Source organism: Falco rusticolus, chromosome 11 (assembly GCF_015220075.1).
Source record: "Falco rusticolus isolate bFalRus1 chromosome 11, bFalRus1.pri, whole genome shotgun sequence".
Classification (NCBI taxonomy): Eukaryota; Metazoa; Chordata; class Aves; order Falconiformes; family Falconidae; genus Falco; species Falco rusticolus.
This window is the reverse complement of record NC_051197.1, coordinates 2,025,109-2,050,956: the sequence shown is the minus strand read 5'-3', so window position 1 is coordinate 2,050,956 and position 25,848 is coordinate 2,025,109. Positions and strand designations below refer to the sequence as shown.

Below are 25,848 nucleotides of genomic sequence, written 5' to 3'. Positions count from 1 at the left end.
AAAAAGCTATTGAAAAATAAATGTCTGAGAGTATGTATTTAGTACTTTCATGTACGTACATCACCATCTTCGTTTCTCTAGTGAAGGGGGAATTCTAATTGTAAAATTGCCAAACAGTAAGAAGGCTAGTCCTTTCATATCCAGTCCTGTAAGCAAAAGCACAAAAATGCTAGAACTCTTAAGAATAACTACATTGCTTTTCAGACTCTGTTCTGACATGCTGTTGTGGGGAAAGAACGACCATGTAATCTACACTAAGCTAATTACAGTGGACTGGCTCTCTGAGAAGTATGCCTGGAGACCAAATTAGCTGCTACTAAACAATTTCAGGTTATGAAAAATCTACAAAATGAAAAGATAATGTTTTCAGAAGGATTGGACTTGAAAATCAAAGGATAGCTCTGAAAACTGAAAGATGCCAAAGCTTCTTAGAGATTTACTGACCACTGCCATTTATAAACGTTGCAGCATACTTAGCTTACATCATTACAGGTGGCTTTGAACCAATTATCTGTTATCTTCTGAAAAGAATTGTTGCTTCTACTGGAGTTTGTATCCCATTAGTACCTAGAATCTTTTTCTTAAATGAGCAATCAACCATCAGATTATGACTAGCCTTTGAAAGTGTAGTGGGTTTGCATGGCAAGGTTTTGGTAGTGGGAGGGCTACAGGGGTGGCTTCTGTGAGGAGATGCCAGAAGCTTCCCCCATGTTGGATGGAGCCAATGCCAGCCGGCTCCGAGATGGACCCGCTGCTGGTCAAGGCTGAGCTGGTCAGCGGCGGTGGTACCGCCTCTAGGGTAGCGTATTAAGAAGGGGTGCGGGGGTGTGGAAATCTGCGCCAGTGGAAGAGGAGTGAGACTGCACGAGAGGAACAGCTCTGCAGACACCAAGGTCCGTGCAGAAGAAGAGGGAGGAGGTACTCGAGGCAGAGATTCCCTTGCAGCCTGCGGTGAAGACCCTGGTGAGGCAGGCTGTGCCCTCAGCCCATGGAGGTTAGTGGTGGAGCAGATCCCCACCTGCTGCCTGCGCAGGACCCCCGGAGGAGGCTGTGACCTGTGGGAAGCCCGTGCTGAAGCAGCTGTGCTGGCAGGACTTGTGACCCTGTGGGGCACCCGCGCTGGAGCAGTGTCTGAAGAACTGCAGTCCGTGGGAAGGACTCAGCGTCCATGGAGAACTGTCTTCCATGGGAGGGACCCCACGCTGGTGCAGGGGAAGAGTGTGAGGAAGAAGGAGCGGCAGAAATAACATGTGATGAACTGACTGCAGCTCCCGTTCCCCTGCACTGCTCGGGGAAGGAGGTAGAAAAGTCAGGAATTAAGTTAAGCCCAGAAAGAAGGGATGGGTGGGGAGAAGGTATTTTTTTCTGATTTGAATGGTAATAAATTAAACTGATTTCCCCAAATTGAGTCTGTTTTACCCGTGATGGTAATTGCTGAGTGATCTCCCTGTCCTTATTTCAACCCACGAGCCTTTCATTATATTTTCTCTCCCGTCTGGTTGAGGAGGGGAGTGATAAGAGCGGCTTTGGTGGGCACCTGGCATTCAGCCAGGGTCAAACCACCACAGAAACAAAAAGCTCCCAGAAAATTGCTAGGAGCCATTTCCAGAGAATGTGTCATTCGTGAAATGAGGCTGTCTTTCTTTGCAAGACACTTGAAAAATTTTCCTTACCAGTTTAGGTTTTTTATTTGTAGTTTACTTTCCTGTTAAAAATCTTTTTTTTCAAGTAGAGATTAGTCTAGCCACCACTGTGACCTTTCCACCTGCACGGAATGCCAGTGCATCTTCCCTAACTGTGGTGACCATGCTTTTCCCTAGTGTTCACTCCTTTCTCTTGTCAAAGCTGCTAATGGGATCAATGTTAAAGTTACTTTCTTGCTGGTTTTTGTAAGGTTATCTCTCGTTGAAGACTGGGCCACAAGCAAGGTCTGGATACTTTCGTGATTCTAGGTTTTTTAATAACCTGAATTTTATTTTATTTTGCTGCACTAGTACCTTAATCCTGCAAAGGTTGTAGGAAAAATAGGAGATAATTCAGAGGATACATCATTTGACCATAATTTCAGTTTACTGTGGCTTTCCTGGCCTGAAGGGTCATGCAGAAGCTCTGAAAAAACAGTAGAGATCTGGGAATAGTGAAATTCAGCGATCTTTACATGAACGATTTTGCTTTAGAAAGTATTTCTTTGAAGTATTAGGGAAGTCTTTGCAAAGGTTCCTTTCAGGAGCTGTTTGACTTCAGAATGTCAGAATGGCTTCAGAATGGCTGTCATCTTCCCTGCAGAGGTAGCAGACCTTGTTGCTGGCTTCTGCCAGCCATGTTAGCTGAGACTTTTATATTTAGTGGTCCAGACGCCTGGTAGTGTTTTTAGCACCATTTTCGGTGGTGTGCCTTTTGGTTTTATGTGACTGATCCTAGCTGTATTGCAAGAAAACAGATGTAATTAGTTTCTGAAATAGTTTTGCATGCCTGCTGGCTGCCATCAGCAAAACTGTGCTGGATGGATCATTCAGGGACTGTGTCGGGTAGTGCTGCTCCCTTGCAATTTAAGTGGTTTCAGGAGGAGTACAGGGAAGGTGGAGTTTCTGGAGTTTTGTAAATGGGTCCTAGAAACCAGAGCACAGGTTATGCCAGAGATGTGAAAACAATACCAGGTATGGTATCCTAGTCATTTTGATCACAGCATTCGTGTTCTTTTCCTTGTCCTTACGTGTGTTACGGATTAATGTTGATGCTCTAACGATCTTCCAAGGTTTTGTAATCGCTAGTTTATAAGAGAGAATAAAGTTCTATGTTGTTGTTTTAGCTTGCTTGTCTTTTTCTTGTGGTTAATTCAGTGTATGAAAATGATGACCAGCTGCTGTGGAATCCTGACTTCTTACCAGAAGATAAAGTGATCGAGTTCCTAAATGAAGCATCAAGGCGTACGGGTGATGAGAAGGGCCTAGATGCAATTCCTGAAGGATCACATATTAAAGACAATGAGCAGGTATATCAGAATAATTAGGATTTGTAGTTTAATACTGTAGAATGTATTATCCGTTTATTTTATTTCATAGAATTAAAACTGTATTTGAAACAGCTTTATGGTTCCTTGTGGAATAGAAGTATGATGGGTTTTTTACCTCTCAACAAATAGTAACTGTTACTTTTTGTAACTAAGTTAACAAAACTGTTAACTTAGGCTTAATGTTGCTTTATGCATCAGCACATTATTTTGTATATAAAAATAGTGTGTGAGTTCTGTTCTTTCAGTTACAAGTTCTTTTAAAGATGTATGAATGCGTATTTATATTATTCTTCATACAAAAAAAACCCCATCAATTTTACAAATTTATGCAGTGGATGAAAATGTTAAAAGACTTTGCCTCGATATATTCTTGGTTATGTAATTAGGGGGTTGTAAATTTAAACAGAGAAATATGTCTTTGTGCTGTTTTAAATTATATTACATTCATTCAAAGAGTTTTAATTTCAATCTTTTCTTAAACAGGTATTAGTGATTTACTAAGTATGCTTCTGTTGTACAGCATAAACTGAGTGGTACCTAGAATGTTAAATGTGTGTCTTTTCATCTTTCCAGGCATTGTATGAACTGGTTAAGTGCAATTTTGATACTGAAGAATCATTACGAAGGCTCAGATTTAATGTAAAAGCAGCCAGAGGTGAGCATACACTGAAAGTTAAGTTTATATTGTTGAGCTCTCCTTTTATTTGTTACACAGGTATTGGGCTTTGTTGTCAGCAGACAGAAATTCTGTGAAGGGCTTGACTGCATGTAAGCCGTACATACCAGTGCCCATTTAAATGCAATCTTCAGTGAATCTCTTGTTTTCTAAGAGAATGAAATTAGCAGATGTAGTATGAACAGGTACATGCTCAAAGGGGTGTGCGAATTAAATTCCTGTCAATAAAGCTTGATATTTATGTCTGTGACTTTAATGACAAGTTAAAACTGAAACATACTCCTTAGCAACTGGTGTTGTGCATTTCTTGGGCATTTTGTTCTTTGTTCTTCTAGACCTTTTCAGTCATCAGAGTTAATGGAACAAACATGAAGTATAAAATGAAATAATTCACTATTTTAAATAAAGGAGAATGAGCATACAGACCTTTTATTTAACAAAGTATAACACTAAAAAGACCCTGGTCTTAAAGATGCTTTTGGAGCCTTAAGCATTTCCTGGTTTGATATTGATCGTTATACTCAAAGGAATGAGAAACTAAGAGACATCACAAGTTACTTTCCTCGCACATTGATCTGTTGGTTCTGCTTTCAAACCTGTGGCTTCTCCGGAGTTTGCTGTGCAAATCAGAAGACAAGAATGATCAAATAGAGGAGATTAGTTTGTTCTCCCACTATTTTAAATCTTATTTATTCGTGACCTTAAGAATCAATAAGACCAAATTGTATTAAGTTCTTAGAAGTGTGGCTGAAAAGTTATTAGGGGTTTATTCTGGCTTCAGTGGGGCCAAGATTCCCAATCCAACGGTGCGAGGTGAGCAGCACAGTTTCTTATTCTACCTGACTGGAATTAACAGCCTGTCATTGCTGGCTCTTGACAGCAGTAAAGAACATCTCATACCTCATTCCTTTTCCCGTGCTGCTTCCAAATGCCAGCAACCAGTTTGAGTCCGTGGCATGAACTCCTTCATGCTGTGGCCTGGCTTGAAGGATACCTGCCTCTGATGGGTCTCGGGGCAGACCAGTGAGACCAGGTTTCTAAGACCTTCTTCCTTTTCCTGCTGCCTGGTTATTTTCCCCATGGGCCAGGGCTGGAGCTACAGACCAGTTAGAACAGTCCCTACTGACTGGCTGCTTAAGGCAGCCAAATTTCCCACCTACTCACTAGAAGGGAGAATTTTCATTTTTGTGCTAATAAGTGAAATTTCTGGAGGTGGTTCTCATTTAGTCAGCAGATGGTGTAAGAAACCTGAATACCATCTATGTTTTCTGTCACTTAAGTTTTATTGGCAGCATGCTTTTTTTGTTAAGTATTCTCTTCATTGCATTTTCTTGCCGTAGAAGAATTATCTGTTTGGACAGAAGAAGAATGTAGGAACTTTGAACAAGGGCTGAAAGTCTATGGCAAGGATTTTCATGTGATTCAGGCAAATAAGGTAAACACTGATTTTAAGTGTAGTTCTCGCTTTTTTTTTTAAGCAGTGTAATTGTAAATAAATTCTTAGCCTCAGTTTCCTTCACAAATTACTATATTTACTTCTAATTTTTACTACATGTATGTCCAAATTGATTTCTCAGAGTCCAGAACCCTCTGTAACTGTGGCTATGAACCCCAAGTTCAGAAAAGTGCAAAAATCCTGCTGTGCATGCACATAGGAACGTCAGCATCCCTAGAGTCTCACATAGACTAGTGAAACAGACTTCAGTATTTCTCCTGAAGCTGTTGCTTGCAGCACCTCATGGTATCTCCAGTATTCTTAGAAACGCTATTAAACTTTGCATTTCTGTTTCTGAAATTACAGTTTCTGGGCCTCTGAAATTTTGAGTCAATAGTTTCCACTATCTCCTATGTTGTATAAAGAAACATTGACTTTGAATTTCACAGCTTTTGGTGTAAATGGTAGCTTTTTGCCAAAAATGTATTTAAATTGATGAAAATTTACGTGGCACATATTTCCTAGGTACGAACAAGATCAGTCGGTGAGTGTGTAGCATTTTATTACATGTGGAAGAAATCAGAGCGTTACGATTTCTTTGCGCAGCAGACCCGATTTGGAAAGAAGAAATATAATCTTCATCCTGGTGTAACGTAAGATGTGCATTATTTTTATGTGCTTTTACTTGTTGGATGTAAATTTTTATTTTATAATGCTCTAATCTGAAATGGTATGACAACAGAGGGATTCCGTAGTCCCAGTTTGCAGCAGGAAAACAGTCAAGGTGTAAGAAGAGCTTACTAGCGCGTATGTTATTTCTAAAATATATTTATTTGGAATAAGGTAAACAATTTGCATTGAACACCTATTTAATTTAGATTGCTTAAATGTTTCATAAATGTAACATCTCTGCATATGTGTGGATTTTTTTAAAATGTTTGTTTTATTTTAAATACGTGTTTTATACAAAGGCATTGGTCATACTTTTCAGGTAGGATTTGTGTTACATGGCTGTGGTACACTCTTGAAACATATAGTTTGGCAAGAATTCTGGCCCACACAGAACCCTGTTCTGGGGCTTTTTTGGGTGTGCGTAGCTCCTTTCCCCATTCACATCTCTGCTAGGCAAAGAGGGAAACGTCAGTATGTAACTGTATTCTCCTCCCTCAAATCTGAGCAAGTGAGCCAACATAATCATTCCAGTTCTATGATTTTACTGTCCCATTCTTTTCGCTGACTTTTTCCAAGCCTTTTCACTATTATTTTTATTTCTCATTTGTTCCTGGCTGTCTGTTGATGCTTCTTTTTAATATTACTGTTTCTTTAAACATTTTGGAACTGAGTGTTGTTGGACCACTGAAGTGAACTTGCAGTATGACATTAAGAGTTGCCATCTGTGGCTTTGCAAAGTAGACTGTTACACAGAAGCACCCATAGCTGCTGGATTTTCTTAACTCTAGTTGTCAGGGACTGAACTGAATTGTCTCCCCCCTCTTTTTCCGTCTGGTTTTGTGTTGGATTTTTTTTCCTCTCCATTTGTGCCCGAATTATTAGACATTTTTGGTTGTTTATCACTTAAAACAAATCACTTAAAAGAATCTCTGATTCTTTTGCAGTTGACTGCATATGGTGATCAGGAGAAGAATCATTAAGGATTGTACTTGTCTATTCTTGAATGTTGTTGCAGATAGAAGTGGGAATTTAGGGTGCAGTATCAGTTCCAGAATAATTATGTGTGAGAGTGCACTGTTTCTGGAGTTAATCCAGATTAGAACCCTACATGCAAGGACTTTACCAACCAGCTTTGTTTGTTTAAATCTTTCATAAGAGATTTACTATTAGTTACCTAAATTGTAGGACTGTAGTAGATTTCAGATATGGAGATGTCTTTAACTCCGAAGTTTTTAATTTGCTTTTAACTTCACCTCTTTTGAGGTTGTAGATGCACAAAACTTATTTACTTTAATGGTATGTTGTTGCTGCCACAGCAAATTGCAAGAGCTTAGTACGAACCTGCCTGGGACCATCACCTTGAAAACACAGCCCACAACATCACAGTGTATTGAAGTTTCTGCTTGTACGTGATTTTATGGGACTTAGCATAAGCATAGGCTGAATTTATATAAGTTGACTGCAGTGATTGGTCAACAAATACGTAGTTGCTGTGGCCAAACCATATGTGGGCCATCTAACACAGGAGATCTTAAAGTTGTTAACTTTGCAAGATAAGTCTGTGCATTGCAAAAGGTATAAATGTGAATCGGTCACACTTGCAGTATATGCAGTGAATATTTTTGTTTGAGTGTCACCAATACTTTCCACAGCAAGGGCAATGCTGAATGTGCTGTTTCTGTTGTGTAGAGATTATATGGACCGTCTCCTGGATGAAAGTGAAAGTGCTGCTTCCAGCAGAGCTCCGTCCCCTCCTCCTACAACTTCCAACAGCAGCACCAGCCAGTCTGAAAGGGAGGACAGTACAACCAGCAACAGTAATCAGAATGGTAAGTGTCCCTGTCCCTCCTAAACAGTTGCCAGATCATCACAGATGACAAGCCAAATGAGAGCAAGGCTATTATAGTTTCAAATATTGTCCAAGGTGGTAGCCGCTTTAAGTTAAACATGTTTTTTTTAAAAAGCTATGTGTTTGCATTTAGCCAGTGGTCATGTTTGGAAGATAAATCTCCACTAGAATCTTCCTTCTAAATGCAATTGATCTGTTCTTGTCTTCCCCATGCTAGCGCAGATGTGTAATGCTAACTTTGCGAGGAGCCCCGCGCAGGACATTTAAAACAACTGAGATGGGAACTGGCTGTTGCATAGCACACCCGCACGTTTCCGTTGGTTGTCTCAGGAACACCGTTAGCTGTGCCAGACGTGGGGCATTGAAAGGCAGTTAGGAATGGGGGAAGAGCCAGGGCACAGTCAGTCACTCGTGAAGAAAACAAGCCTCAAGGGACAGCTGTTCCAAAGGAGCTGAAGTGAAAGCAGTAGCAGGGGGAGGGAGGAACTTTGGGGCTGAAGCAGATTCTGTAGCTTCCGCTCGGTGTTCACAATCTGCCCAGGCGAGGACAGTCCACCTTGTGGTGGACTTGTACAGTTAGGGGATTCCAGGACATTTTCTTGGCTGCCGTTGCTTGTAAGGGTTTCCATAAGCTCCATTGTGGTAAGTCGTGTCATTTGTATGCAAATAAATCACATGTTCATCACACAGTGAGGGTATGGAGAGCAATGTTGGCTTTTTAGGTCAATGGGACTAGTCTGACTTCTGCTTTATTGACCTATCACAGATTGTTCTGTTACTGCTTACACTTCTCTTTCTTGTGGCACGTCTCTGTAACGCAGGGGTGTCTGCTAACGGGCCAGGTGAGATACCAAATAAAGATGAAGCAAAAATTGAAGGATTGCATGTAAATGGACCTACCAATGGCAAGAAAACACCTCACACGGATCTGGATACAAATGGGTATGAAACTGAAAGCCTTGCCATTGACCCAAAACTTGCTCATTCAGCTTCAAGAAACGAAAACGATTTTGAAGAGAAAAATGAAAGACCTCTAAAAAGAAGAAGAATTAACAGCAATGGCAAAGAGAGTCCAGGTTCTTCAGAGTTCTTCCAAGAAGCAAACTCACATGGGAAGCTTGAAGAACTAGAAACTTTGGATGACTGAATACTAGGAGCTGATTTTATTCCTTGGAGTAGATTTTGGTGTCTGAAATTTTCAGGGTTGATGGGTTACCTTACAAAATCCAGTTCCGTAAAACAATCTGCTGAGATTTTTTTCTAATACCTTTTATTTGGCTCTTGAGATCTGATTATTTGGGGTTTTTTCAGTGCTGAAAAGCAGTAGGAAAATAGTGTCTCAGAGCTGGCAACGACAGTTCTGGGAACTCTTTAAGGCTCTTAAAAATATTTGAGAAACAAATCAGTGAGTTTCTGCAAAAATACTCCCAGCCTAATACATTAGAGAAATGTCAGTATGTAATAAACCATTTAAGCATTGTACAAGTGAACAAAGCATCCTATTTGAAGCAGGGGGCTGGTTCAAATGTTGCAGGAAGTTAAAATGAAATACCGAATGCCAAGACACGCATCAGAGTAGGCACAGAGACTTCTGCTTACGCTAGGGAAAGTGTTATCCCATTGTTAAGGAACCCTTATGAATCCTGAAAGTTATGAGCACAACTATTTTTATATATAGAAGTTTTAAAAGGTAAATAAATAAACCAGGTCAGGTTTGTATATGTAAAATTGTTGACATCAATGATGTCTTTCCATATTCTTTATCTGGGCTAAAGAAATACATTCTGTATTTTTCCAGATTTCTTTGTAGCCTTTGAAAGATTTTTACAGTACTTATGTCTTGATTGAACTGTCCTTTCTTAAAACAAAAGCTTGTATAATTTTCTTAACTTGTACAGTTGGTAAACTTTTATGAGAGAATTGATATCCTGAGTCTAATGTCAGCTTCGTTTTATTTTGCTGAAGTCTTTTCTAAAAAAAAAAAGCAACAAAAAACCCCCAAACCAAACCAATTGACTTAAAAAAATGCTTATTAGTCACCAACATGTTATTTTCTTCTCAGACAACAGTCAATTAACATCAAGAATGGTTAGAAGTCATTTGATTTTGAAAAGGTAATGTTTTTTACTTCTGTTTTATGGCGAATAGTGATGCTAAGAATTTGTTAAGCATGATGCTTGCATTGCACAAATTTTCTTGCTTTCGTTATAATTTTTGTCATTTTATTTTGAGCTCAGATAAATTTCACATCAGCCAAATGCTTAAGTTTACTAAACCTTGTTGGCCAAGATCAGGTGTTAGATTATCCATCAATTTATTTTCAGTCTATAGCTGTCATCTTCTGCATTTCACTGAACACAGGAAGGGGAGGACATGGGTCAAGTGGTTCTGGCTGTGCAGCTGGTAACCTGGTGCCTGATCTTGAATTTCTGAAAACAAGCGGACCTTATATGGGTGGGTATTTCAATGGGAGCAGAAACATCACATACACATACTTAGTACAGCATATACACATCCATACATGCAGTATAGAAAGATTCATGTGTAAAAAGTGAGAGTAGCTATGGATGCCTATTTTAAGATTAAAGTGCAAGAAATGAAAATCATGTGTGGTGGGAGTGATGCTCACTGTCCCCCTAGTGTAATGTGAAAGTTGTTGAAGTAGGGTTTACATCCATGAAATAGAAAGGTTTTTAATACCCGTGGTTTTGTTTTACTTTTTAAGCCACAGCTATACATCTAGTATATTAAAAATAGAAGAAATTGTTCATTTGTATAATTTTTAATCTCACGTCCTCCTGTGGCTTACAGATGTGCTGTTCATTTTCAATTGGTTATTTTTATTTGAAGTTCATGAGTCTTTATGATCCCAGTTTTAAATGTACAGTCCTAAACTAATGGATCGACCTAAAAAAACCTGACTGCTAAGGGTTTTGTTTGTTTTGTTTTCTTCTTCAACTATGTGTACTTGGACTTTATGGTCATTAATGAGCCAAGTCCTCTGGATCGGGCCTGGCTCCATCACGGTGATGAGTTACTGGAGTGTAGTAACCCGCTGTTCCCAGAATGTTGTGAGTGATCCCTTCTAACTGCCGAAGTAGACATCTGCCTAGAACCAGACAGCAATTTACATGGAGAGGCACATCGGTAAGGTTTGTTACCTGTGGCCTGCGTTAATCAGTTAATTAAAAGGGATTGCTTTAGTGAAAGGTTGCTGTTAACTTTACAGTCTGGTTTGTTAACAGAAAGCCGCAGTATCACCGCCTCACATCAAAGAATCAAAGATGATCTCAAGAGTTTCAGACTGAGGGCAGTGCAGTGCTGCTGAGGGTCTTTGCAGCTAGAGTCCTATTTCCAGTTTGGGGTTTATGCATTTTGTGTTTGCAAGTTGGGAGATACTTCCAAAAATTTACAAGTAAATTGTCTCAGGCTTGTGTGTGAAATACAGCACTGTGTATATTTTCAGAACTGTTGCTTTGGTTTTTATCTTACCTTTTTTTGGTGATACCTAGGAGAGACCTGACATTCCATAATCAACAAATACGTAATGCTCAGCTAGACTTTAAGAATATTTAATTATAATTTACATTTTGTTTATGCTGGTGTTTTATACAATACTTTTGTTCATGTTCTTCAAAATGCAGCCACTATAACTTGATAAGTCATTGCACTACTAAAGCTATTTAAAATTCTAGAAATATAGTAACTTTGATTTCATTTTAAAAGCCTTTGGTACAGTTTGGAGCCCTGAAGGGTTTGAACATGTTTCCAGACTGCACTGAGAAGAACCCAAGTTGCATGGGACGCTTGGGTCTGTTTTTCAAGCACTATCACAACAGGTTCTGCTGTAGCACGTGTCCTGGATTCATGAAATGCGTTAAGACTGCAGCCTGACAGAGAATCCAGTTCAACAGAATAAATCCTTGTTGGGCTTTCTAAAGGACTAAATGTGATATAACACGTTCAGTGTGGTAACAACCACACACACACACACTCTTTAAAAATTAGTTTTATACATTTTTCCACACACAGTAATTTTGCACTGTTAGTAATTCCCTTCTCTTATCCTGCTCCCTGTCTGCAATTCTGAAAAAAGCTATTATTAAAGTATTTTTTAAACATACTGTCTGCATAAAAAATTCCTGAGTTGTTTTCTTTTTCCCAAATCAGCAGCTAGATTATTTCTGCTTAGAGAGGATATGAAGACCCCATCCCTCCGCAGCCACGGGGTAGTTACTCTTGTTCCTGCTGCTGTAAGAACTGCAGAAACAAAAATACCCTTTTCTGATTAAACTTGGAACCGTTTCCTTCATTCCTTCCGTAAAGACTCTCCCAGGGCAGCAGCGCAGAGGGGCTGGGCAGGACTTGGAGTGGCAGCCTGGGGAGGGGTGGGGGGTGCTGCATACTTCAACGTAAAGGCAGCGTTTTGCAAAGGAGGCTGGAGAGGAGAGCCCGGAGGGCGGCCAGCGCTGGGGAAGGCAGCTGAGCGTTACAACTCGACAGTTACTCTAGGCCAAGGGCCTGGTTTTAGCACAGGACAAGGTGGGTTTAGTCAGTTCTTTTTTGTGGTGGTTTTTATTCCCCATTACAATCTTTTCCCTTCCTCAAAGACTATATAAAGCTGAAAACCTGAGAGCCCCCCCTCACCCCCCCCAGCTTCCTTCACACCTACCAGAGGAGATGCAGAAGGGATGGTGCTGGAGGAGCCTGGCTGCACCCCTGTTTTATTTGGCCTCAGCAGCTTCATCATCATCTCCAGCCTCTTCTTGCGGCTCCAGGGAAGCGAGGGCCAGCGCTTGGCAGCAGGTGAGAGCAGGCAGGGGAGGAGGGAAGGTCATTGGTTTATTTGAAGCCAGTGCAAAAATACATAGGCACATAAAATCCTTTTTGCTATCAATACTGACTGACATATAAAGCCTGCCATACATTCAAATAAAAAGGTCACCTCTTTAATCACTAAAATGGTCATTTCGTAAATAGATTCTATATAGAAAAAATTTTAGTCAATTAATAGCATAGAAAATACTGTTGTAGGAACTCTGTTCGCTCTCCCAGTCTATACAATGCCATCCAGACCCCAGCACCAAAGTGTGCCCAGTTACAAACAAAATAAGTTTTAAAAATATTTTACCATTTGAACAACAAATCTAACCAGTAGATTCAAATATAAAAAAAAATAAACACTTTTGACAGAATCGACACCCTGACCGCAAATGTCTCAACACAGCAAAGTTACCACAGCAAAGTTACAAGCAAATGTGGCAAGAAGCGATTTGCAAATGTTTTTGTTCACGCGAGACGAACGCCCAGGCCTGGCTGAAGGACCTGTGAGGTGGGACTGGGGGAGTCAGGCGGGACTGAGGGAGTCAGGGTAGCTGGGATCCAGTGCAGGGACCAGTTACCCGGCCTGGAGCTGTGGGAGTCACTCTGGGGCTGCTGCACAGCAGGAATCATTCCCCATGCAGCCTTGTGGGGGGGAGAGCTCTGCCTGCCAATGCGAGACTTTACTGAAATTTAGGCAGCAATACAAATGATCGGGGAATTTTAATTTTTTTTTTTCTTTCGCCAATTCTGCATGAGGCAGGGGGAGCCCCACTGCAGGGCTGCTCCTCAGCACTGCCGGGTGCCTTGGAGGTGCGGTACCCACCCCAGTCCCCCCCACACCAGCCCAGCAGCTGGCTGCCCCCAAAGGGGAGCCCCCCTGAGGGAAGACCCCGGCTCTGATACAGAGACATCGGCTCCAGCACGACTCCAGGAGTGGGAGTTTGGAGCAGGCGGCAGCACAGGGGCCCGCAGCCTCGCACCGCATCCTTACCGGCACACAGGCTTTTGCAGCATCATTACAGAAACTGTCATACGGGAACACTCACCACTAAAACCTCAACCTCCAGTGAGTACTTAAAAAAAACAACCGCTGCTTTGCCAAACAGCAGTTACATTTTTAGCAGGTATCTCCCAGAAACAATACAGTGTCTAGAGAAGCTATTTTCCTGGTTACCAAAACAAGATATATGGATAAACTCATAGTTTTACCAGTATTTTTTAACCAAAGTTACAAACAGTTCTTCTTTAAGACAGTCCAAAGACAGACCCAGAAAGAAGTGCTGTGTAAGACAACCTTTAAAAAAGATCAGTTAACACTGCCTGACGTATTAGAAGTCCCGTTCTTTTAACGAGTCACAAAACAAAACTACAAAAAAAAAAAAAAAAAAAGGATGAACTGCGAGACAGGGCTTGGCCAAAGCTGAAGTGCTGGTGCTGCAGCGTGGGTACAAGGTGCGCTCACAGCCACCCAGAACGGCCCAGCTCTGGCCCCTGCAGCTCTTCCCGGTGCGTGCACCGTGCTGGGGTAAATCACTTTGCAGATATTTTCTAGACAGGGAGGAGGCTCGGCGTGCCAGGTGGGACATCGGGTCTCTGGCACACCCTGCAGCTGCTTCCCCCTGGAAGTGCCCTGCAGCGGGACCAGCCCCGGCACGGGCAGCAGCTTTCCCCATGCCCAAGACTCCCGGCCCCAGTGCGGCAGAGCCTACACGTGCCAGGTAAAACCTTCATGGTGGGAACAGCCCCGAGCCTTGTAAAAGCAACCTAGGGTAGGAAACAGCTGGGCGGATGGTTGCAGGGCCCTTAGGAAAAATTAAGGAGGGGAAACCCAGCTTTGAAAGTGGGTTAACAGAACAAAACAATAAAAACCAACCAATAACACAAGTTCAGAGAGCACATTCAGCAAAGAGGTTTTGGCCCAAACCAGGAGCATCCTGCAGCAGCAGCTTTGCTGGGGAACTGCCAGTGCTCTCGGGCCCTCTCCCCTGGGGAGAGGGGAGGTTCTCCAGCCTCTCGGGGCCAGGTCCCTGCCGGGTACCACCGTCTCACCTTCCCAGAGCAGCGGCAGCACGTGCTACGGGCCGGAGGAGGGATGGAGCAGAGCCAGCCCCAGCACCTGTCCCCAGCTGGTGGCTGCAGCGAGACAAGACGCAGCCGGGGATGCTTGGGGTATGGCCCTCGGAGCCGACACGGTCCTCCGCCACTCAAACGTGTAGGCTGCTTGAGCTGGTCTCTACTGCCAAATCTCAGCGTGATTAGAAACTCATTAATTCCTCGTGATCAGACTTAATTTGATGTATTCTTCACCGTGCGGTCAGTTATCTTCCAAATAAGTTGTAAAGGCAGCAATCGAGATTGTGCAAATTAAGAGCATCACCGTTACTCCATGGTAGAGGCCCCCGATTCCTTCCCTGGCATTCTGCCCCTGATAGATGATATTTGCTTCCAAATAACGCCTCTCCCGGTCACACAGAGCTTTTTCCTTTAATATCCATCTTGATGCCAGCTTCAGACTCCTTGCTCATTTGCTCCTCTGTGAAAGTGATGTAGGAATACACCAGGCTTCCAGCAATACTGCAAAACAGGGTCGGGTACGAGAATGAGACACCCTGGCTCAAGCCAGGGAAGCGACAGCGAGCTTGCGGCATGCTGTGGCACGCTCCCTCCCGCGCTGCACCCCAACCTGCCGCCAGCAGCCCCTGCAGATGCTGCCCTTTGCACCAGCACAACTATTCGCTGTATAGACCCACCCTGGGCACCCACAAACATCGGCTGCCAAAGAAAAGATGAAACCTTATGATTGTTTGACCAAAAAAATAATTCTACCAAAAAAACAGGTATGCCAATATTCAAGGATCTGCTGGAAGCGTCACTTTGCAAGAAAATTCTCCAAGAGCAGATGTTTTGTTTAATTCCTACCCAAACGCTTGCTAGTGCTGGACCCGCTCCATCACTGAAGGGATCCTGCTGAAGGACAGGGCAAGGACAGGGAGACTTCTCACAGCACAGAAATACACCCCAGAGCAGACAGAAGGCTCTTCCTAAAGCTGCGCTTTAATAAATGTGAAATAACAAAAAGAACCCCACCAAAACAAAACAAACCCAGACTTCTCTTGCTACCTTAATTATATGGTTCGGACACACAACTCTAAGAACAACTTAAGTTTGCTGCTAAAATACACTTGTGCATCCTCCTGGCTTTAAAACAACCCGAGCTTGTCGGGAAGCTCCGCACCGGCTCCCGCTGCAGCACAAATGCCAGCTGCAGGGTTTTTTTGAAAAAGCACTGAGCCAGCCAAACCATTCTGGTTTCACAGCAATTTTCACTTACAAATTATAAAATAAAAACTGCGACCCCTCAACGTTCTTACCTGATATTTAGACCAATGAAGTTTGTCCATGTAAAAATATAGTCTCCTCCAAAAAACATCCCAATATAGGTTATTAAAATATTCTGCAAAGGAACAAGAATTGAGGAACAGGAGCACAAGTTTCTATATAGCCTGAGACAAGCGTATGCTCCATGCATTAAAGCAACATGGAAACGGGACCCCCCAGATGCAGGGTGAAACCAGCAAGCGCTGGCAATACTGGACTGCAAACAGGCGGGCTCAGAGCTGCTGGGAAACGCTCCCAGCAGGGGCTCTGCTCACTGCTGGCTGCAGAGCTCTCCCTCGACTGCAGACCAGCCTTGGCCACCCACCACAGGGTGCTAAAACCCCGATAACACCCAGGAGCACCCATCTGTCTTTGCAGCGGGCTGGCTGGGCAAAGGTGACCCGGAGGACTGGGGCTGTTCCTGGGCCTCTGGCACACCATTAGCTCCAAGGAAGCGAAATGCGCTAACCGCAGGCAGCGCCATGCACACACGGAGCATCTCCCTGCTGCAGAAATAAATAAATAATAAAACCCATCCCACTGGACCGTCCTCCCCTCCCCGTGCAGCACACAGCAAAAGCCCCAGGGCCTCCGTCCTGCCCTCCCCGCGCTGCTGCCGAGCGGCCGCCCAGAGCCGCAGAGCCAGGGCCACCCCAGGCACCCAGGGAGCCCCTCCAACAGCTACAGCAGCTGCTCAGCACCAGCACCAGCCCCGCAGCAGAGAAAGCCACTTACCTTAATGCAGCCAACTATTGTAGTTGTAAGAGCAGAATTATACTGAGTGCAAAGAACCGTGGAGTACATCAAAATAAACCTGCAGGAGGAAGAGTGGAGATCTGGCTCCAGGACACACTCCGGGCACTGCCACTCATCTCACCACCTCTTCCCCTCTTTTCTAGTGCAGTGTTGGTACTTTTTTGGTTAAACCTGCACTGAAGCAGGGTAGGAAATAATTTCCACCTGCCAGAGCTCTCAGAAATGGCATCCCTATCAGGACTGAAAGTATATTATTATTTTTTAACCCAGAATGGCTCAGGCCACCAAGATGCACTACTTCTGGAACAGAGATGCTTCCCCTACACCCAAGCGCCGGCCATGCCCAGGCAGCACCCGCCGCAGCAGCACGCATCCTTACCCCATTACACACGACAGCGTAAACTGCACGACAAAGAACGTGTCTGCCCAGCCCTGGTACTCCATCGCCTGCAAGAAACGCACCCCGACACTTAAGAGGAAGTGCAGTAATTCACAGCAAGACAAGACACAAACCCACAAACCCCCGACACCAGCTTTCACAAAAACACAGCACAGCCCGGTGTGACGCCCTGCGCTGTGGGCTGGTCCGCATCAGCATCACCGCCAGCCCGAAGCAGCACCCAACACAGCCCTCCTGGAAAAAGCAACAGTCCCACAGTTGGAAGGCACCAGGAAAGGCATTTTCCAGCTGGAATTGCCCTCCCGGTAACTCCTCCATTGCCAACTGCAACACTCAGACAGCATATCCCAGGGGAATTTAACCTCTGGAGATGGTGCCCAGAAAATGGCTAAAGGAAGTCTGCATTTCATAGGAGGGCTTTTTTGGTGGGTTGGGTTTTATTGTTTGTTTGGGGTTTTTTTTTGGGGAGGTGGTTGTGGGACACCCAGGAGGGTCCCTCTGGACACCAGAAGACACTTTTTTTTCCCTGTGAGGGTGACCAAGTAACACCAGGGAGGTGGTGGAGCCTCCATCCTTGGACATACCCAGAACCCATCTAGACATGGTCCTGGGCAACCAGCACTGGGTGGCCCTGCCTGAGCAGGGGGTTGGACCAAATGGACTCCAGGAGGTCCCTGCCAACCTCAACCAGCCAGTGATGCAGCAAGGAGGTGAGGCTGCCCCCCCCCCCCCCCCCCGCCTCCCCTCCAGCAGGGCAGGGGCCGGCACAGGGGAGAGAAGGGCTGCCAAGCGCACAAGGATGCTGCCAGGCCCTTGGGACAGTTCCAACAGGGACACGAAATGCCAGCCTGGGGCAGGGGGGACCTTCCCGCAGGCGGCCCACCCCCTTCGTCCCCAGGAATTACCTGCAGGGTTTGCTCACCACCACCAGCACGCCCATCTCTGCCTCTCGCAAAGTGCGGCATGACAAGATATCGTTACCTTTGATGCTTGTTAATGAACTACAAGATTTAACACATCCACATGCACGAGTGCGGCAGGAGGCTTTCCTGTGCAAACCCCCCCTCCCCAGCGTGGTCCCCCACGATGCACCCCCGCCCCGGGAGCCGTCACCACCCCAGGCACGTTCAGCTGCACGCCCTTCACAAGAGGGTTTTTCATCCGGCTGCAACTGTGAAGTTTCCTGGCAGCAGCCCCAACAGAGCGCATCTTTGTCTGCCTCTGGCTGCCAGGAGCTCAGCCAGGGAAAAAGAAGTTTATTCAGGGGAGGGAAAAAAAAAAAAAAAAAAAAAAAAAGAAAAAAAGGCAATTTCTTTATGAGCTGAACAGAGGCTGCACAGTGCAGCACAGAGCAACATTTTGCTCCTGCTTATAAATGAGCACTTTATCCCCAAATATATCCCACTGAGCTGCCCTTAATGAAGGGCAGGGTCTGAGCTACCTTCACTCCATGCAATCACTTCTCGCTAATCGCAGCTCATTATCTTAGCGACTGCTTACTGGGTTCGTCATCAGGGCACTAAGCTCCTAATTAGAAAAGAACCACCAGGCTCTCCCTGCCTGGCCACGGCTCAGGGCAGGGGGACAGGGGTGTCTGCCGGGGGCCCCGGCACCCACAGCTGGCACCCACAGGGTGGGCAACACCTCCAGCCTTCCCTGCCCGCTGGGAGGGACACCCGTTCCTGCAGGCGTGACAAGCAAGCACTCCTGCTCAGGAGAGCCAACCAAGGTAGCTGCACACAAATCAGTGCAAGAATTATTAATTATTAAATACAGAGATATATATAAACAATGTAAAATACATAATACAACATAAATTCCACTTACATGGAACCGCCTGTAAATCGCACTGTGCCCCATTGGGGCTGCACAGGCAAACCCACCCTCAGAGCGATTCAACAGGGCAGAAAGAAGTTTAAAGAAACTCATTTATTCTAAAAATACTCAACTCCTTTGTTTTAAATAATACTTGGTTTCACTTACTGCTCTCACACTTCCCCATTCCTCAAGCATTACAAAAACGTTGAATGGAGCAACTCTGTGGACTGAAAGCCCAACGTAAGGCTTGCAGCTACTCGCTGCTTACGCGGTTGGGGGAGGCAGTGACCCCCCGCCCCAACCTCCTCCCCCGTGTTTGCAAACCGGAGATAACGAGCGATTTTATAGCTTCACATTTTGACCGTTTCCCATTTTACATCCAACGGCCAAGTTACAGAAGAGCGCATTATGGAAGTACTGCTCATTAGGCAACCTGCCCTGCCCGTAAGCTCTGCTGCCAGTTCTGCCTTCGGGGACAGGAATCGTACCTTTTGCGCATCTCCGGTGAAGTAGGCGATGGTCAAGGTGGGAAAGATCATGAACAGTGCATTGTAATAGAGCAGACCGTATTTTCCCAGCTCCTAGAAATAAGAAACATCTGTGTATTTGAGCTGGTTCCAAACAGGAACATAAAACCTTATTCATGTTGCTACTGAAGGCTGGGTCTTGTGAGCTAAACCCACGTGGGACTCTCGGAGACAGAACTTGGAGGGTGGGTTTGTAATATAAATGTACATATTTACAATGTAATATATTTTTTTAAAATATACACAATATATTAATATACATATCTACATATATATATATATAAACAGACTTGGTAACGAGCTTGCAACAGGCGTTATGGTCACCATCAATCAAAATGCCGTTTCTTTGCTGTCACAAGGGACTGTGGCTGTAACCAGCACGGGGGCGCAGCTCTGGCCGGTGCTGTTCGGCACGGCTGGCACCGAGCACAGCACAGCGGTACTGCCAAACCTTCTGGGGAGGAGATTTTGGGAGCGGGACGGGGTAGCACCGGGTGAGCCTCACCCCCTCGCCCTCCCTAGTCGCTGCCAAGCCAAGTGCAACACTGCCGTGCCCAGACCGAAGCCGAAGGTCAGCCTACCTTTGAATCCAGCTTCTGTTTCACATAGGCACCATTTGCAGCTGTTAAGGCATCATTAATAAGGATAAAAATATATCCTTCCAGATCGAATGCCAAGTCAGCACTGGGGAAGGAAAAAAAAACACCCTAAGTTACAATTTTAAGCTGTGCAGAGTACAACATTGGCAAGATTCCTTCCACCTTCTGTTTTAAGTTGTCAGAAAAAGTTAATCATGGGAAGACAGACTAGGATTTGGGTCAGTAAAACATTCTTTCCTACTAGAGAGCATGTCTGAGGGTAAAAAAAAAAAAAAAAAAAAAAAAAATCAATAAATATCAGCATTTACTCTCTCTCCTCTCGGGACATAGGGTGGTAGTGGGCTCGCCTCAGCTGCACTGGCCCGCGCAGGGACCCCTCAGCGACACAGCAGAGGGGACAGCACACCGGGAGCTCACCTAGCAGCTACGAATGCCCCGATGATCATAGCAAACACCGTCATCTGAACGCTCCAAGAAAACTTCTTCCTGGAAAGAGGCAGGAGGACACACCATCACCCACAGCTGCATCCCCAGCGCCATACTGCGATCGCCTTGGGGAGCGTTTCCTCCTCCCAGCACTTACGGGGGGGCAGGGGGAGGAACACCCCAAGCAAACCAAGCCGTGCAAAAGCAGCAAGTAAAAGCAAGACATTTTTAGACAATTATCTCTGTGATTTAAAAAAAAATAAACAACAACTTAGCACTGATGAGGTGCAAGTTCATGCAGACTCTGCCGGCTGCACAGCGGGATTCGGCCAGGGACCAGCCTGGGGAGGGGGCTGTCAGCACGCAGCGGGGGCAGTCTGGGGGTCTCCACAGGCACCCAGGCATGCCGGGACAGACAGGCACAACACCCTCCGCTTCCAGACCTGCACCGCACAGCCAGGCTGCTGCAAGCACAGGTGGAGCATCCTCTCCACCACCACCGGGCAGCTACGCGTGGCACCTTGTCCCACGGGTAAGGGGCTGCTCAGGGCAAGGCAAGTAGCCCCACTGCCTACCCCTGCGCCCCAAGCCCAGCGCCGTGGCCACAGGGGTCTCCAGCGCACGGCAGCTCGCTCACACCCCACAGGTCCTTCCAGCACCCTCGGGCTTCTGTAACTCACGCGGGTCCCCGTCACCGAAGGGGCTGGGGAGACTCACTTGAGTAGGAATCCTTCAGCAAACATCGTGAACAGGATGGAAAACCTCCGCAGGACGGTGAACATGGGCAGGCTGAGAGGGGAGGATCAGCAGGGTGAAAAGGCGACCCCCGCCCCCCACCCCCCCCAGTCGAGCATCAGCTGGGCTGGCAACTCCCACACGGCAACGGGTGACTCCCGCGTGCCCGACCTGCCCGGGGACAGCCACGGCGCCCCCCTCCCCCCGTGGGTGAGGACCAGAGCTGAGCCCCGCGACCCCACCCGGGGACAAGCATCCGCCAACAGGCACCCGGAGCGTGGGTAGCGGAACCGGGCGGCCCCGAGCAGCTGCCTGGGGTCACCCACACCCCGCAGAGCCCGGGGACCGGCAGCAGCCCCCCGCCCCACCCCCGTACAGAAAAGCCTCCGTACTTCAGTTTCTTTGTGCTGAACAGTCCTGTGATCTGGTTCCCGAAATACAGGAGAGGTAGAGGAAACGTCTAGAAAACCAGAAGGGGGCTCAGCCGCGGCGTGCATGACCGGAGGGTGCCCGGGCGCTCCCCTGCAGCACCCCCTTGTACAGAGGCGCCCGCAGCCCCCCACGCACACACACCCCCCTCGGCCGCACACGCACCCGGCCCGCAGCCGCCGGCTCCTGCTGCCGGTGCGGGCGGTGCCGCCGGGGGGGGGGGGGGGGCGCTTACCCGCCGGGGGACGTGCCTGTCGAGGTCGGGGAACTTGACCACCCGCAGCGCCTTTCCCGCCCAGAGCACGGCCACTGTCGCCAGCATCTGCAAGGAGCAGGGGCGGGGGGGGGTCAGCCCAACGCCCCCCGCATGGGGGTCAAGGGAGGGGACGGGGGGGCCCCCACTCACCTGGCCCAGCCCCACGCACAGCGAGGAGGGGAACCTGCGGGCAGAGAGCAGACATCAATGGGGCACCGACTGGTGGGGGGGGTGTCTGGCAGCCCTGCCCCCCGCTGGGTGCGTGGGGAGGAGCCCCCGGCCCCCAAATCTGCAGAGCCCGCAGCTCTGGGGGGTCCCCGTGGGAGGAAGGGCACCCACGGGGGGGCGGCAGTGCAATGCGCCCCCGGGGGGGGAAAGGCGAGGTATGCACGGGGGTCAGCCCCCAAAGGATGGGGGGCGCCTGCTGGGGCGCAGCACCCACGGGGGGGGCAGGCACAGATGGGGGGTGCGTGCAGGGGGGCCCCCGCTGGCACACAGCACCCGAGGGGGGTGCGCACAAACACGAACGGGGGCGCACGCAGAGGGGCCCCCGCGGGCGCACGGCACCCAGGAGCGAGGGGTGGCCAGGGGTCCCGCGGCGCGGGGGGGGCGCAGGCCCTACCCGTAGGTGGTGAGGACGCTCTTGTTGACGACGACGATGAGGAAGGAGCTGAGCCCGTAGAAGGCCGCCGCCAGCAGCTTGAGGCAGAGCGTGAGGCCCGGCGCCGCCATGCCCCGCTCCGCATCGCCGGGCGCGGGGGCTCCCGCGGGGGCTCCCCCCTCGGTCCCGGCCGCCGGGCGTCTGCGCGCCGCCGACATGGCTGCGGGGGGCGGGGCCGGCGGGGGCGGGGCGGGGGGCGGGGCCGGCGGGGGCGGGGCGGGGCGAGGGGGCGCGGCGCGGGGCGGTCACGGCACGGGGCTCTAGCGGCGGGGGCTCGGCACGGGGGGCTCGGCACGGGGGTGTAGCGGGGGGACGTTACACAGGGGGCTTGGCACGGGGGGGCCACGACACGGGAGCCTAGTGGGGGGAATGGCACGGGGATCTAGTACGGGGGGCATTGCGTGGGGGGTGCTGCATGGGGATCGGGGGGGGGCACGGCACGGGGGTGTACCGCGCAGGAGTCTGGCGTAGGGGGCATTGCGTGGGGGTCCGGCCTTGGGGGGCATGTCGCACAGGAGGGGGGGGGGTAGCAAGGCATGGCGCAGGGGGGCATTGCAGAGGAGAGGGTCACGCAGGGGTCTGGCATGGGGGGGCACGGCATTGCAGAGGGGCTCAGCATGGGGGCACTGGGTGGCAGGCAGTTGCACAGGGGTCGGGGGGGCACGGCACAGGGGGGCCATCAGGCAGCAGTCTGGCATGGGGGGCAAGGCATTGCACAGGGGGCATGGGTGACTGCACGGCGGGGGGTCATCCTGTGCAGGGGGCTGGCAGGGGGGCATTGCACAGGGGCCTGCTCCGCGGGGGCAGCACGGGGGGGCATTGCAGGGGCAAGGGACACTTGCATGCAGTGCAGTGCGATGCAACTTGCAGACATGGACTTAGTCCACACAACACTTGCCTTTTCTTGGGGGGGGATGGGGGGAAGGGGTGTCCCTCCCTCCCCACAGCTGAAGCAGGGGCGGGGGGCACAGGCTGGGGGTGCAGACACACAGGGGCCCAGCACCCTTCAGGCTGTTGCCTTTGGGTGACCCAGCGTGCAGTATTTTGGTACCAGACCTTTCCCTTTCCGCATTTTACTCTTCCCCCGCTGGGCCATATTCTGCCGAATGGAAAAATCCCCAAATAATGCAGCCTGGAGGGGAAAAAAAACCAAATAAAGCAAATCACCACCCTATGGGTGACATCAGAAAACCTGGCGTTGTTCAGGATTCCGCTGGCAAACAAGAACCAGCACATGCGGCTAAAGCCGTCATTGCTGCCGTAGCTGCTGCCGTAGCTGCTGCCCGCTGCCCCCATGGCCCCCCAGCCCCAGCAGCACTGTGGGGCTGTGCCATGGGGCTGGGGGCTGACGGCCGGCCCCTCCGGTGACAGCCGGGGGGGCTGTGCCCTGCAGCCCCCCCACCCCGGTGTGGGGGAATGGGGACGTGGCTGGAGGGACAAAGCCAGCGTGGGTGGAGATGCTGCACTGGGGCGGGGGGGGAGATGGAGGGGGCAGGGGTCTCTCAGACTGAGTGCAGGGAGGGTGGGATGAGCCCCCACTCGGTACTGCAGGCTCACTCCCGCCAGGAGGAGGTGACTGCGGGGTGCAGCCCTTGGCCATGGCGCTGGTCACAGGGGACACGTCCCCTTCTAGGGAGTTTTCTCCCCAGTTCTCCCCCCGCCACGTCCTGGCCTGCCCAGGCACAGCCAGCCCATGCATGGAACGGGCCCGGTGGCCCCACGGGCAGAGCTACCGCTCACCCCGGCACCTGCCGCCTGCCCTGGCACGCTCGCCCTCGCCCAGAAGTTCTTCTTCCCAGCCGGCAGCCACAGCAGGAGCAGGGGCTGTTCCTGGCATGGCCCACACCAGCCTGCAGGAAGGACCCACCACCTCAAAGCCCAGGAGCAGTTTTCCCGTATCTCAGATGTCCTTTTAGCCTGGCCAGACCCCACAGTCAGCAAAGCTCTTCTCGCTGGCATCCCCGTCCTTGCCCAGTGCGACGTCCTGTCCCTCCTTATCGAGCCACAGCGCGGGCTTGGACCTGGAAATATTTACTCCTCCAAGAGCAGCAAGGAACCTAATCCTGCCTGGCCTCCGGTGCCAGTGGGATTGACGCAAGCGGCACCGCTCCCCAGGCCTGCCCTCCCCCCAGCAAAGCCCACTGCAGGGTTCAGGGAAGCCCCCATGGGTGCAGCACCCACAGCACAATGCCACCGCGGCAGTTTTAACGTCAAACACGTGCACCCTCCGGGGGAATGGGTTGGGTCGGTGGCGGCAGGAGGTGCAAGGAGGTGCACTGTGATGGTGCTGGCAGGGTGAGAAGGGACTGTGACTGGCGCCTGCCCCAGGGCTGTGTGCCCAGGATGGCCATACCCCCACCCCCCCGTGCCCCCTGTGCCCCCTGTGCCCCCTGTGCCAAGCGCAGCTCTGGGTACGGCACCGGCGCTTTGCTGTTGGCAGCACAGCCCCTTCTGGCCCGACCTTTCCTTCCTGCTGAACTACGCCTCTGACTCACCGCAGTCATTCTACCCAGCCAGCAGCGACCCACCAAAGATAACAAATGTTAAATTAAATCTTAATCTCATTTGGCAACCAGCTGGGCTAAAGGTTGCTCCCCGGTGCCAAACTGGTGATGACTCCGGGGTGGCATGCGCATCCCAGGGTGGGGAGCGAGCCTGGTACCCCCTGGGGTGAAGGCAGAGGGAAGGTCTGCAGGATGCGGAGGCGGCGGAGGGATGCGGCAGCCCCGGGTGCTGGCGGTGGGTGGGGGGCTGGCGCGGGGGCCAGGGCAGGTCTCGGCAGCCAGCGAGGAAGTCTCTGCGAGATGCAATCGCCTGTGCAGGGGCGGCCGCGCTGCTCGGGAAAGTTAATGCCAGAGCAGAAGTGGGAGCAGGGTGCCGCGGGCCCCGTGCGCCCCTGGGTACGTTCTTGGCTGCTTGAATTCAAGGCTAGCGGGTGCCCCCCAAAACATGGGTGCTGCCATGGCAGAAGGGGTGCAAGAGCTTGATGTGACTAAGGCAGGTTGAGGGTCGGGAGAAAGCACTGGCAGGGAGGGGGTGCTGATCCCAGCCCTGGGCTGGGCACAGCCAGCATGCCACAGGGACCATCAGCCAGGTGGGCATTTGGCTGGAAAAAGGCTGGGCAGCACCCTGGGTCCCAAGGGAAATGGGCACAGAGTGCTGAAGGCACCAGCCTGGTGCTTGGAGAAGCCTGCTGTGCCATGCCATGCCGTGCCATGCCATGCTGTGCCGTGCCATGCCGTGCTGTGCCATGCCAGCTTCTGGAGGGACTCTCTCCACAGCAGCAAAACGCTGGCAAGGTATTTCCACCTCTGGCCATTAGGCTGTCAGGAGGATCTAAGCGCATCACCAAGACCTCCAAAGGGAGTAAGAGGGGCGACGGGATTGGGAAGCT

The 25,848-nt window shown here is 49.2% G+C and overlaps 2 protein-coding genes across 8 annotated transcripts in view; one reads left to right on the top strand and one right to left on the bottom strand.

Annotated features, from left to right (window-relative positions):
- The window catches only part of MIER1 (MIER1 transcriptional regulator), a 43,402-nt gene extending 31,634 nt beyond the window's left edge, over nucleotides 1-11,768 (top strand). For all 7 annotated transcript variants that reach the window (XM_037404819.1, XM_037404816.1, XM_037404817.1 and 4 more), the window contains 6 exons: nucleotides 2,841-2,992; nucleotides 3,587-3,668; nucleotides 5,030-5,124; nucleotides 5,650-5,777; nucleotides 7,486-7,625; nucleotides 8,467-11,768. In XM_037404819.1, the coding sequence (XP_037260716.1) occupies nucleotides 2,841-2,992; nucleotides 3,587-3,668; nucleotides 5,030-5,124; nucleotides 5,650-5,777; nucleotides 7,486-7,625; nucleotides 8,467-8,792 (923 nt within the window). In that variant the 3' untranslated portion in view covers nucleotides 8,793-11,768. The remainder of the gene's footprint in view (nucleotides 1-2,840; nucleotides 2,993-3,586; nucleotides 3,669-5,029; nucleotides 5,125-5,649; nucleotides 5,778-7,485; nucleotides 7,626-8,466) is intronic.
- A 699-nt stretch (nucleotides 11,769-12,467) lies between these two features.
- SLC35D1 (solute carrier family 35 member D1) lies at nucleotides 12,468-22,621 on the bottom strand. The gene is made up of 12 exons (XM_037404821.1): nucleotides 22,416-22,621; nucleotides 21,944-21,977; nucleotides 21,773-21,859; nucleotides 21,501-21,568; nucleotides 21,091-21,162; nucleotides 20,365-20,433; nucleotides 19,930-20,032; nucleotides 19,310-19,402; nucleotides 16,983-17,050; nucleotides 16,583-16,661; nucleotides 15,841-15,923; nucleotides 12,468-15,043 (listed from the first exon to the last, which is right to left on the bottom strand). The coding sequence occupies exons 1-12, from the start codon at nucleotides 22,610-22,612 to the stop codon at nucleotides 14,935-14,937; spliced, it is 1,062 nt and encodes a 353-aa protein (XP_037260718.1). The 5' UTR covers nucleotides 22,613-22,621; the 3' UTR covers nucleotides 12,468-14,934.
- Nucleotides 22,622-25,848: the final 3,227 nt, after the last annotated feature.

Coding starts and splice junctions, on each gene's coding strand:
- SLC35D1 (XM_037404821.1), bottom strand. CDS start 22,612: ATGTCGGCGGCGCGCAGACGCCCGGCGGCCGGGACCGAGGGGGGAGCC. Junction 21,860..21,943: donor TGTGCGTGGGGCTGGGCCAG/GTGAGTGGGGGC, acceptor TGCTCCTTGCAG/ATGCTGGCGACAGTGGCCGT. Junction 16,662..16,982: donor ACGCTGTCGTGTGTAATGGG/GTAAGGATGCGT, acceptor TTCCTCCTGCAG/GTTTATTTTGATGTACTCCA.